The following is a 13,512-nucleotide window of genomic DNA, read 5'->3' as shown; positions in this document are numbered from 1 at the left end:
TTTATATCTAAAAACTTATTTAGTCTAGTTGTTTGTACTATTTACCATATTATAAAGGTTATAGATTCTAATCTCCTCCACTGCAATATAATTCTTTTTTCAAGTTCGCATGGACTGTATATGTGCATGTATATTTAAAACCATATGAACTTAACTGTATGAGATTTTGTATGGACCACTGCATAAGCATATACGGCCGCATATGCGGTCCATGCAGACACATTTTAAAATACTGGTTAGAAGCGAGTCAGACATTTCATCAATCTCAATTTTCTGTTTTATCCATGTTCATGAGGTTGCAAATTGCAGTGTGTTGTAGAACAAAAGACATCAAATAAGCAAGAGGATTAGAGAATTAATACGACCAACACAGAGGATAATACGCAACAAAGGGACTAGAGGTAGAGGATAATACGCAACAAAGGTTGCAACTAAAGTACTACATTACAATTAAGTAATTAATACTACCAACACAGAGGATTAGAAAATTGCAACAAAGGGAAAGTCAGAATTTCGTACAAAGAGACCTATTTCATGATCTATAGCAGTGTTGTAAAAAACATCCGTTTAAGCCGATTAATCGGCCGATTAGTCATTGATGGTAATCAAATTGTTATGAATTTTTCCGATTAATCGATCGATTATTTTCGATTATAGCCGATTATTTCTGATTATTTCCGATTAATCGCTTAGCAGTACCATGTCCGTCCGATAACCGCATACCGTTTATTTATAACACTGACCTATAGTTGATTTTATTAACTCTAATTAACGGGGTGGTCAAGAAAATAATAGCATAGTACATTCCATGTAAATACTTTTGGGAGATTAAAATTATCTACATGAAAAGGAGAAATAAATCAAAATAGTTTTGCAGCAGAGAGGGAGCAACAAACACAAAAATGATCCTTGCAGCAGGATTATGTAAAACCACAAGACAGAAATATATAAATCAATAAAAGGGGAAAGCAATTTAAAACGATGCTTCAAAGCTTTGAAACAGCAAGAAAAAGTAAACTCAACCAAAATAACTAATGAGTACATTAATCTACACAACAATTATGAAAATAATGAACCAAAATAGTACACTATCCGTTTCTATTAAACAAGCAAACCAGCATTGACAAGATAGTTCCATCAGGATACCATTCCAAAAGTGTTCTCAGTTAATTTCTCGTTCCTTGAACAGCCCATGTATTCTTAAGAGCACATCAGGCTCAAGGAAGGACTTTAGAATGTTACACGTCACGTCATTCGGTACATGCCCTTTAGAAATCATGTCATTTAGAAAATTCAGTGCCAAATCAATTTCACCATTCTTGCACAGCCCATCAATAAAAATGTTGTAGGTTACAACATTAGGCTCATGCCCTTTAGAAATCATGTCATCTAGAATATTCATTGCCTTCTCAATTTCATCTTTCTTGCACATCCCATCAATAAGAATACTATAGGTTACCACATCAGGCACATGCCCTTTAGAAATCATGTCATATAGAATTTCACTTGCCTTCTCAATTTCACCTCTTTTACCCAACCCATCTATGAGAGTGTTGTAGGTCACCAGATCAGGAGCACACCCTTTAGAAATCATCTCATCAAGAATATCCATCGCCTTCTCAATTTCACCAATTTTACTAAACCCATCAATAAGAGTGCTATAGGTCACCACATCAGGAGCACACCCTTTAGAAATCATCTCATCTAGAATATCCATTGCCTTCTCAATTTTACCTTTTTTATTGAACCCATCTATGAGAGTGTTGTAGGTCACCAGATCAGGAGCACACCCTTTAGAAATCATGTCATCTAGAATATCCATTGACTTCTCAATTTCACCTTTTTTACTAAACCCATCTATGAGAGTGTTGTACGTCACCACACTAGGAGCACACCCTTTAGAAATCATGTCATCTAGAATATCCATTGCCTTCTCAATTTCACCTTTTTTACTGAACCCATCTATGAGAGTGTTGTAGGTCACCACATTAGGAGCACACCCTTTAGAAATCATCTCATCTAGAATATCCATCGCCTTCTCAATTTCACCTTTCTTGCTCCTGCCATCAATCAGAGTGCTATAGGTTACCACATTAGGTTCATGCCCTTTAGAAATCATCTCATCTAAAATATCCATTGCCTTCTCAATTTCACCTTTCTTGCACATCACATCAATCAGAGTGCTATACGTTACGACATCAGGCTCATGCCCTTTAGAAATCAAGTCAAAAAGAATATCACTTGCCTTCTCAATTTCACCTCTTTTACCCAACCCATCTATGAGAGTGTTGTAGGTCACCAGATTAGGAGCACACCCTTTAGAAATCATCTCATCTAGAATATCCATTGCCTTCTCAATTTCAACTTTTTTACTGAACCCATCTATGAGAGCGTTGTAGGTCACCACATTAGGAGCACACCCTTTAGAAATCATCTCATCTAGAATATCCATTGCCTTCTCAATTTCACCTTTCTTATTGAACCCATCTATGAGAGTGTTGTAGGTCACCACATTAGGAGCACACCCGTTAGAAATCATCTCATCTAGAATATCCATTGCCTTCTCAATTTCACCTTTTTTACTGAACCCATTTATGAGAGTGTTGTAGGTCACCACATTAGGAGCACACCCTTTACAAATCATCTCATCTATAATAATCATTGCCTTCTCAATTTCATCTTTCTTGCACATCGCATCAATAAGAATACTATAGGTTACCACATCAGGCTCATGCCCTTTAGAAATCATGTCATGTAGAATATCACTTGCCTTCTCAATTTCACCTTTTTTACACAAGCCATCTATAAGAATGCTATAGGTCACCACATTAGGAGCACACCCTTTAGAAATCATCTCATCTAGAATATCCATTGCCTTCTCAAATTCATCTTTCTTGCATATCGCATCAATAAGAATACTATAGGTTACCACATCAGGCTCATGCCCTTTAGAAATCATGTCATGTAGAATATCACTTGCCTTCTCAATTTCACCTTTTTTACACAAGCCATCTATAAGAATGCTGCAGGTTACCACATTAGGAGCACACCCTTTAGAAATCATCTCATCTAGAATATCCATTGCCTTCTCAATTTCACCTTTTTTACTGAACCCATCTGTGAGAGTGTTGTAGGTCACCACATCAGGAGCACACCCTTTAGAAATCATGTCATCTAGAATATCCATTGCCTTCTCAATTTCACCTTTTTTACTAAACCCATCTATGAGAGTGTTGTAGGTCACCACATTAGGAGCACACCCGTTAGAAATCATCTCATCTAGAATATCCATTGCCTTCTCAATTTCACCTTTTTTACTGAACCCATTTATGAGAGTGGTGTAGGTCACCACATTAGGAGCACACTCTTTAGAAATCATCTCATCTAGAATATCAATTGCCTTCTCAATTTCACCTCTTTTATTGAACCCATCTATGAGAGTATTGTAGGTCACCACATTAGGAGCACACCCTTTACAAATCATCTCATCTAGAATAATCATTGCCTTCTCAATTTCATCTTTCTTGCACATCGCATCAATAAGAATACTATAGGTTACCACATCAGGCTCATGCCCTTTAGAAATCATGTCATGTAGAATATCACTTGCCTTCTCAATTTCACCTTTTTTACACAAGCCATCTATAAGAATGCTGCAGGTTACCACATTAGGAGGACACCCTTTAGAAATCATCTCATCTAGAATATGCATTGCCTTCTCAATTTCACCTTTTTTACTGAACCCATCTGTGAGAGTGTTGTAGGTCACCACATTAGGAGCACACCCTTTAGAAATCATCTCATCTAGAATATCCATTGCCTTCTCAATTTCACCTTTTTTATTGAACCCATCTATGAGAGTGTTGTAGGTCACCAGATCAGGAGCACACCCTTTAGAAATCATGTCATCTAGAATATCCATTGCCTTCTCAATTTCACCTTTTTTACTAAACCCATCTATGAGAGTGTTGTAGGTCACCACATTAGGAGCACACCCTTTAGAAATCATCTCATCTAGAATATCCATTGCCTTTTCAATTTCACCTTTTTTACCTAACCCATGTATAAGAGTGTTGTATGTGACCATATTAGGAGCACACCCATTAGAAATCATATCCCGTACGAGATCCATTGCCTTCTCAATTTCACCCTTCTTGCAGAACCCATCTATTACAATGGAGTAGGTCACAACATTGGCTCGACATCCAAGCTTAGGCATTTTGTCGAGCACCATAATGGTAGCCTCACTAATCCTATTCTCACGACAGAGACCTTCAAGTATTGGACTGAAGATGTGAGCATTAGTGTTGTGACCCTCTTTGAGAAATCGTCCCAGAAAACCAAACATTAGGCTGACCCGATTCATTTGCACACAGCATTTCATCAAGATAGCATAGGTATAGTTATCAGGATAGATTCCTTTATCTTGGGTTAAGCGGGTGAAGAGGGAAAAGATAAGGTTGCTTAAATTTTTAGTGCGCACCAAGGCAGCGAACATCTTATTGAATTGACGGATATTGGCTGGAGAATCCAACAGCTGTTCGAACTGGTGAAGTGCCTCTTTGGCAGAAATGCCATCCCCCTTCCTATGCTGCTGATGCAGCCTCCCAGTCCTTCCAAAATGGTCAACAAAATTTGAGTTGCTCGGGAAATTAGTAGTAACGGATGGTTGATTTGGTTTGTTGGTTTTTCTGTTGGGTTGAGATTTGGATTGGGGGAACGCATAGCGGACAAGGGAGAGACCTCCATGAGAAGCAAATTTGAATGAGGATTGGGATTTGGAAGGGGATGGTAAAAGCGAAAAGGAGGGGGCAAGACATATGGCACACGCCATGTCCATCTGATTCTTGTTTGGTTCGGTTCTAGTTTCTTTCAAAAAAATTATCTAACAAGTTTGAGCTTGGCTTCCAAAATTGTCCGACCTTACCATATGCTGAAGGAATATGAATTTAACAAACAATTAGAAGCAGCAGTTTTATACAGTCACTAATTAAATGTGGAGGCTAAATCTAGAGCTGTTGAGCCAGGCAAAGCACAGCATCAAGAGAGTTCTAGCAAGCAATAGCATTTAAATCGGAAAAGGAAAAGGAAAAGAGAAAAGAAGCTCCAAACCAGAATAAGAAGAAAGGAGAAGGAACGGAGAGAATGCCAATTATTCTCCTGCGGCCACTCACTGCTGGTGCTGGATGAATGGATAAAATTGAGGAATAGTTTTATTTTGGGAGATGCATTTTAAATGGGGAAGACTGAAGAGAGATCCGAGTCCGTATTCCCTCAGTATTGCAACAGTCCTGATTAATCCCGACCGGAGCAACCTTAATCCGGTGTCTACGGAAAATCGGAAAGTTTAGGGGTCTATTTTGAGATTTGTGCCAGCTTAAAAGAACGGATGTATTTATTGTACCTCAGGTATTGCACTGGATGAAATTCCAGAGATCGGGAGCTAGCAACTGGAAGAAATTGGGCTAGCGCAGGGGGGCAGTAGAGGATGGGTCTCATTTTTTTTATTTTACGGTTTGAGATTAAATCTCGTTGTTTTGAAATTCGGGCTGCGCAGAGGGAAGTATTATTGAGCTTTGAGATTTATACCAAATTAAGAAGAACGGTCCAGATCAAGTAATTGTAAAAAATTCGTTGTGAAGTATTGTAGAGGATGTGAATTCGCTTTACTACTTATTTCTTCGGGGTCGATAAAAGATAAATCGGGCTTGCGGAATTTTAGATTGGAATTGAGGCAACCGACTTCTTTATTAATAGAAAAATTAAAAATAAAATAAAAAAAAATGTACAGAATCATGAATTTTCAACATATAAAAAGAACATTATAGACTATAACGTACAATATACTGTAGCTAGATGTTATAGTCTATAACATTATGTTAATTTGATCGCTAATTAAATCGCAAAAAAAATGTATCTATTAAAAGTGTAACTATATATAACGTCCAGCTATAGAACATTCTTTTATTTTTGGTTTAGATATTTTAATTTGGTGCTATTAAAAGCAGTGTTGTAAAAAACGATTTTAACGACTGTTTGATTGGCCGGTTAATCGTTAACGGCAACCAAACCGTTACGAATACACTTAACAGATAACTGTTTGCGGATGAAAACGATTAATCAGCCTTTTTTCCAATTAATTGGCTGTTTTACCGTTTAATCGTCCGTTTATTCCCGTTTATTTCTGTTTATTTCAATTTATTTCAGTAAATATTTTTTTTCACATTGATTTTTTTTCTATGATAATGTGTGATAATAAATTTTATAAATCATGTATTGCAGTTTTATTTGTGCTTGGACATACATTCAATATTTTTATATATTTTTTTTTGCTTTTTACTTACTTTAAAATTGATTAATTCTTCCTGTAATAGTATTTATCATATATTTTCTTACTAATTACTGATGTAATTTTTTCTTAGTACGACATATTCATTATTATAAACTAAATTTAGTGATTTTATGTTGGAATGTTTCATTTCTTTCACATAATATGTTATTAGTATTTGAAAAAAACTTAACTCTTGAATTTATTTTTCCATTAAATAAATGTGTTACTGACACATATAAAGTGCTTATGTGTTAAGAAAAATTAAGCGTATTGTCATGTTATAATATGAAATTAAGTTAAATTAAGTTTATTTGATAAGTTTAATTAGTTAAATAAATTTTTTTAATAAATTATGATATATACATAAATTTAATAAACACGTTAAATTGTCTGTATAATTCCGATTAATCGGCCGCATATCGATTAATCGCTTGGTGGTACCCTGTCCATCCGACGACCGCATATCGTTATTTACAACACTGATTAAAAGTGATATCTTTTTTTTTTAAATACTGATAGTGGCTATCAGGAGTTTACAACAAACAACAAACAACAAACTACAGTAACAACAAATAAATAACAACATCTACTGCAAGGTTATAAATTATCCAAGCAGGGCCTATTTCAATAAGATGAACAAAATTTCCTCCACAGCTTTGATTCTTTGATGGATTGATGAGCTGTCCAGTGGGGGTCTGACTCAATGCCGTCAAATTTTTTCCAATTTCGACTGTGCCAAATGAACGATTAAAAGTGATATCTAGGGGTGTCAAGGATACCCTTTTAGCCATTAATCCGACCCTTACCGTATTCGATAAGGCGGGTATGGGTAGTGATTTTTTTTTCTGTTAGCTAAACGGGTAAGGGTACGGGTAAAGGTTATTTCGTATCCGTTACCCTATAGGGTAATTATATAAAATATAATAATATAAAAATGTTTGAGCAATAATTAGTGAGTACTTTTGTTATTTACTGTATTGTTTTTGTTGGAAAAAAAATATTAAACATGTTATTTTTATTTGTATGTCTTATTCTTTAATTAAATAATTAAATTTGTCGAAAGATATATATTTGCTTATGAATTCTCTTGTTTTATAAAAAAATACAATTTAGATGAAATTGATTGAACATTTATTTTTTATTTTTATTTTTTATTAGTAATATTATTGCATATGTGAAAAATAAATGAGTTTTGATGTTCTATTCGTAAAATATAGTAAAACTAATTATAATAGTATTATTCGTTATTCACCCGTTACCGTTTCGTTATACGATAATTTTAACGGATAAGGGTAGAGTAAGGTCAAATCTTAATGGATAAGGATATGGTATGGATAAGATCATTCTTAATAGGTATGGGTATGAAAATGCTTTCACCCTGCCCATATCGGACCCATGGACACCCCTAGTGATATCTGAAAATGAAATCTGGTAAAAGAAGAAAGAAAGAGCATAACAGCATAGTGATACTGGTTTGATATGCATTTTGAGACCATCAATACCATATTTTATTTCAATAATCTCACAGATCTAAAATTGAAGTATGTTAAAAAAAAAAAAACTAAAGCTAGACATTATATAACGTTCCACTACATTGTTTATTCTTTTTTTGAGTTAATTAGTGATTAGATTAACTAAACGTTATAGACTATAACGTCCATATTAACTAAACGTTAATAGACTATAACATCCAACTATAGTGTCTAGCTTACACGTTATAGTCTAGTTCTTCCTATATTTCCAAATTTTATGATTTTGTACCTCATTTTCGATATTTTTTATTTTATTTTCCTATTAATAAAAAAATCGGCAATTCAATAGGTTCATATGCAAAGGTGTACAAAGATTTTATCTGAAGCAACCACTCTGTTACATAAAGAAGAAACTCAGAATGATGATTTGTGAAGCTAAATTTCCCACACCATGTTAGTTCAAATGTATCTAGGGGTAATGTTTCTCGGAGGTTCAAGAAGCAATTAACAAATTGCAGAAACTTAGCCTTGCCATCTATGTATTGATTATCTGATAGATTCTGTTCATAATTTATCATCATCAAAGACCAGAATAAGTACAGAAGCCGAAATATTTTTTTGTCATTGACAATATGGTCATGCACACTTCTTCTGTACTCAAGGAAGGAGGGAATGCGAATTAGAAGCTAGTCAGACATTTCACCAATCTCAATTTTATGTTTTATCCCTGTTCATGAGATTGCAAATTGCAAATTGCAGAGTGTGTTGTAGAACAAAAGACATCAAATAAGTAAGAAAAACTACCTGCAATAAAAGAAGCTACTTGAACCAAACATGCACATTCTATGCATGACAAAGAAACAAGTAAAAAATCAAACATTGACGACCCAGATGAAGCAATTAATCTAACAATGTTAAGATGTAGTCATAATAGAAGGTAATCCCCAATTATTAGAATAAAAGCATAAGATCCAATTAATCCAATATTATAAAAAACGCTGAAATTCAAGGGACAATCCAATAAAGCACTACATTACAATTAAGTAATTAATACTACCAACACAAAGAGGATTAGAGAATTGCAACAAAGGGACCGAAGAAGTCAGATTTTTGGGCAAAGAGACCTATTTCATGATCTATAGTTGATTTTATTAGCACTAATTAACGGGGTTGTCAAGAAAATAATAGCATAGTACATTCCATGTAAATACTTTTGGGAGATTAAAATTATGTACATGAAAAGGAGAAATAAATCAAAATGGTTTTGCAGCAGGAATTCACATCCTCTCAGGTTACCGGACTGAGTACAATTGAATCGGATGGTCCAAAATTGTTCTTTTTAACTTGGCAGGAATATCAAAACTCAAATATACTGCCCCCTTAGTCATCCCGAGCAAGAACCAGATGAAATTAAATCTGGACTGTCCTTTTCAATTATATTTAGTCAGGTACCTGGGAGGATACGGATTCTTGCAGCAGAAAGGGAGGAGCAAGAACCACCAAAAAATGGTCCTTGCAGCCGGTAATGGTGTTTCTCGGCCTCAACAACTACCACTTGTGCGAAAAATGAAGATTAATGGATGATAAAAAGGTTATATAAATATACCATATAATTCTTTATTTCTCATCTTCTTCAAAATACTCTGTTACTAATAGTCAGCCAAGCTCTAATCGTTAAAGATTTCCAGTAAGCTGGTTGTTCCTTTCAAGCTTTCGATATACAATCAAACTGGACCTATATATAGTGATAAAATACTTTGCATGCACTCCAAGGATGCAACATAGATTACATCAATTAGTTCTGTTTAAATAATTTTTTTATAGATATTTACATTTCAACATTGCCCTACAGTACTCATATATGGCCCATCATTTTTCACATGCTAAGTTTTACTCTATTGCAGTAGTTTTTCATACATACCTTGTTTACATGCACCTGATACTAGTTAGCCTATCAGTTTACCTGTTTAAATAATAAACGAACAGGTCAAAACTTTAAGACCAGAATTAGTATCAAATTTTGAAAAGAAAAATTCTGAAAAACCGGGCAGCATGATCATGTAAAACCACAAGACAGAAATATATAAATCAATAAAAGCAGAAAGCAATTTACAACGATGCTTCAAACCTTTGAAACAGCAAGAAAAAGTAAACTCAACCAAAATAACTAATGAGTACATTAATCTACACAACAATTATGAAAATAATGAACCAAAATAGTACACTATCCGTTTCTATTAAACAAGCAAACCAGCAATGACAAGATAGTTCCATCAGGATACCATTCCAAAAGTGTTCTCAGTTAATTTCTCGTTCCTTGAACAGCTCATGTATTCTTAAGAGCACATCAGGCTCAAGGAAGGACTTTAGAATGTTACACGTCACGTCATTCGGTACATGCCCTTTAGAAATCATGTCATTTAGAAAATTCAGTGCCAAATCAATTTCACCATTCTTGCACAGCCCATCAATAAAAATGTTGTAGGTCACAACATTAGGCTCATGCCCTTTAGAAATCATGTTATTTCGAAAATCAATTGCCTTATCAATTTCACCTTTCTTGCACATCCCATCAATAAGAGTGCTATAGGTTACGATATTAGGCTCAACCCCTTTATAAATCATGTCATGTACAAAATCCATTGCCTTCTCAATTTCACCTTTTTTGCTGAACCCATCTATGAGAGTGTTGTAGGTCACCACATTAGGAGCACACCCTTTAGAAATCATCTCGTCTAGAATATCCATTGCCTTCTCAATTTCACCTTTCTTGCACATCCCATCAATCAGAGTGCTATAGGTTACGACATCAGGCTCATCCCCTTTAGAAATCATGTCATCTAGAATATCCATTGCCTTCTCAATTTCACCTTTCTTGCACATCCCATCAATAAGAGTGCTATAGGTTACGACATTAGGCTCAACCCCTTTAGAAATCATGTCATGTACAAAATCCATTGCCTTCTCAATTTCACCTTTCTTGCACATGCCATCAATCAGAGTGGTATAGGTTACGACATCAGGCTCATGGCCTTTAGAGATCAAGTCATCTAGAATATCCATTGCCATCTCAATTTCATCTTTCTTGCACATTCCATCAATAAGAATGCTATAGGTTACGACACCAGGTTCATGCCCTTTAGAAATCATGTCATCTAGAATATCCATTGCCTTCTCAATTTCACCTTTCTTGCACATCCCATCAATCAGAGTGCTATAGGTTATGACATTAGGCTCATGCCCTTTAGAAATCATGTCATCTAGAATATCCATTGCCTTCTCAATTTCACCTTTCTTGCACATCCCATCAATAAGCGTGCTATAGGTTACGACATCAGGCTCATGCCCTTTAGAAATCATGTTATCTAGAATATCCATTGCCTTCTCAATTTCATCTTTCTTGTACATCCATTTAATAAGAATGCTATAGGTTACGACATCAGGCTCAAGCCCTTTAGAAATCATGTCATTGATAATATCCATTGCCTTCTCAATTTCTCCCTTCTTGCACAACCCATCTATTACAATGGAGTAGGTCACAACATTGGGTCGACATCCAAGCTTAGGCATTTTGTCGAGCACCATAATGGTAGCCTCACTAATCCTATTCTCGCGACATAGGCCTTCAAGTATTGGACTGAAGATGTGATTATTAGTGTTGCGACCCTCTTTGAGAAATCGTCCCAGAAAACCAAACATTAGGCTGACCTGATTCATCTGCACACAGCATTTCATCAAGATAGCATAGGTATAGTTATCAGGATAGATTCCTTCATCTTGGGTTAAGCGGGTGAAGAGGGAAAAGATAAGGTTGCTTAAATTTTTAGTGCGCACCAAGGCAGCGAAGATATTATTGAATTGACGGATATTGGCTGGAGAATCCAACAGCTGTTCGAACTGGTGAAGTGCCTCTTTGGCAGAAATGCCATCCCCCTTCCTATGCTGCTGATGCAACCTCCCAGTCTTTCCAAAATGGTCATCAAAATTTGGGTTGCTCGGGAAATTAGTAGTAGTGGGTGGTAGATTTGGTTTGTTGGTTATTCTGTGGGGTTGAGATTTGGATTGGGGGAACGCATAGCGGACAAGGGAGAGACCTTGATGAGAAGCAAATTGGAATGAGGATTGGGATTTGGAAGGGGATGGTGAAAGCGAAAAGGAGGGGGCAAGAGATATGACACACACCATCTGATTCTTGTTTGCTTCGCTTCCAAAATTGTCCGATCTTACATATACTGAAGGAATACGAATTTAACAAACAATTAGAAGGAGCAGTTTTATACAGTCACTAATTAAATGTGGAGGTTAAATCTAGTGCTGTTCAGCCAGGCAAAGCACAGCATCAAGAGAGGTCTAGCAAGCACTAGAATTTAAATCGAAAAAGGAAAATGAAAGGAGAAAAGAGGCTCCAAACCAGAATAAGAAGAAAGGAGAAGAACGGAGAGAATGCCAATTATTCTCCTGCGGCGACTCACTGCTGGTGCTGGATGAACGGATAAAATTGAGGAATAGTTTGTTTTGTGGAAGACTGGAGAAATCCGAGTCCGTATCCGTATCCGTATCCGGTACCTGAGTCTATTGCATGGTAAATAAACGGTCCAGATTAAGCTCAGCCGGATCAAATCTAATTTGGTGTCTACGGAAGCCATAAATTTTTATTTATAATAAATAGAAAAAAACCTAAAATTAAAAATGAGAAATGTATGAAAAAATTTTACAAATGAGAAAACATTTACATGGCATGACATCTTTTCCGGATGCCACTGTTGAATTTTTTTTTTTTAGTTGGCACCTCAGAAAATCATAATTAAACTATTATTATTCTGCTTACTTTATTTTAATTCATACCATCGACATGTACTCAGTTCGCAAATCAAATTGAACTGGTACGCTCATGGATATGCGCACCAATTTTTTTTTTTTTCAGTTTTACAATTCATGTCATATTAAATTAAATTAATTCTCATTTGTTAAAAACCAATGTATCAGTATGTGACATTGTGAGCTGACCTCCCAATGAATTTATAACATTAATTCACTTCCTGTCGTTTCCGATTCCCACCGAAAGATTGCCCTACCACATCCGAAATGTTGTTTAATTAGAAATAATCCGAGCCATTCATTTTCATTCATGTATAATGGACGATTAAAAAGATCCAATATGTGCTAGCTAGGCTTACATTGAAAATGTAAGAATTTATGCCTTCAAGACCGTATTTCATTTAAGATATTCATTAATACTCTGTTAGTAACTGTGCGCATATCCAGGTACTAAATTGGTGCGCATTTTCAGCGAACCAGTCCAATTTAGTGCGCCAACTAAGTATGCAGACCACAATTAATAAGTACACTTAAATCTTTCAATTTTATTTATTTTTAAATCAGTCAACACAAAATTCTAATACTTATTCTAAGAATTAATTACTAACTAATAAATTTCAATAAATTAAAGATATGCAGATCACAATTGTTCTTATTTTTTACATCTGTAATTCTATTAATAAAAAAAGATTAAAAGAATCTATAAACGAGATAATAAGTTCCAAACAACTGTAATGTAATATTTTTGACTACATTAGAATTCCGACGTGACTTTTAGTTAATCAACAAAGACACAATTGTGTTTCAAGCTTTTAGTCTTTTTTTGAAATGAAGTGTTTCATCCCTTATAAGTTGACTGATTTAAAAATGAAGTGTAACATAAAAAACTAG

At 35.2% G+C, this 13,512-nt stretch overlaps 2 protein-coding genes across 2 annotated transcripts; both read right to left on the bottom strand.

Moving 5' to 3' along the window:
• Positions 1–952: 952 nt before the first annotated feature.
• LOC144544423 (uncharacterized) lies at positions 953–5,203 on the bottom strand. Its single transcript, XM_078292928.1, has 2 exons — positions 5,113–5,203; positions 953–4,933 (listed from the first exon to the last, which is right to left on the bottom strand). The coding sequence occupies exon 2, from the start codon at positions 4,838–4,840 to the stop codon at positions 1,163–1,165; it is 3,678 nt and encodes a 1,225-aa protein (XP_078149054.1). The 5' UTR covers positions 4,841–4,933; positions 5,113–5,203; the 3' UTR covers positions 953–1,162.
• Positions 5,204–9,836: 4,633 nt separating this feature from the next.
• On the bottom strand, positions 9,837–12,319 carry LOC144544427 (uncharacterized). The gene is made up of 2 exons (XM_078292935.1): positions 12,215–12,319; positions 9,837–12,035 (listed from the first exon to the last, which is right to left on the bottom strand). Exon 2 carries the CDS (start codon positions 11,986–11,988, stop codon positions 10,102–10,104), a length of 1,887 nt encoding a protein of 628 aa, XP_078149061.1. The 5' UTR covers positions 11,989–12,035; positions 12,215–12,319; the 3' UTR covers positions 9,837–10,101.
• Between the last annotated feature and the right edge of the window lie 1,193 nt (positions 12,320–13,512).

The sequence above is a fragment of the Carex rostrata genome, chromosome 26 (genome assembly GCF_964058835.1).
Source record: "Carex rostrata chromosome 26, lpCarRost1.2, whole genome shotgun sequence".
Taxonomy (NCBI): domain Eukaryota; kingdom Viridiplantae; phylum Streptophyta; class Magnoliopsida; order Poales; family Cyperaceae; genus Carex; species Carex rostrata.
Note: the sequence above shows the minus strand (reverse complement) of the source record. Positions and strands in the feature narration are given on the sequence as shown.

Excerpts from the sequence above, each read along its gene's own strand:
- LOC144544427 (XM_078292935.1), bottom strand. The coding sequence starts at position 11,988 with ATGGTGTGTGTCATATCTCTTGCCCCCTCCTTTTCGCTTTCACCATCC.
- LOC144544423 (XM_078292928.1), bottom strand. The coding sequence starts at position 4,840 with ATGGACATGGCGTGTGCCATATGTCTTGCCCCCTCCTTTTCGCTTTTA.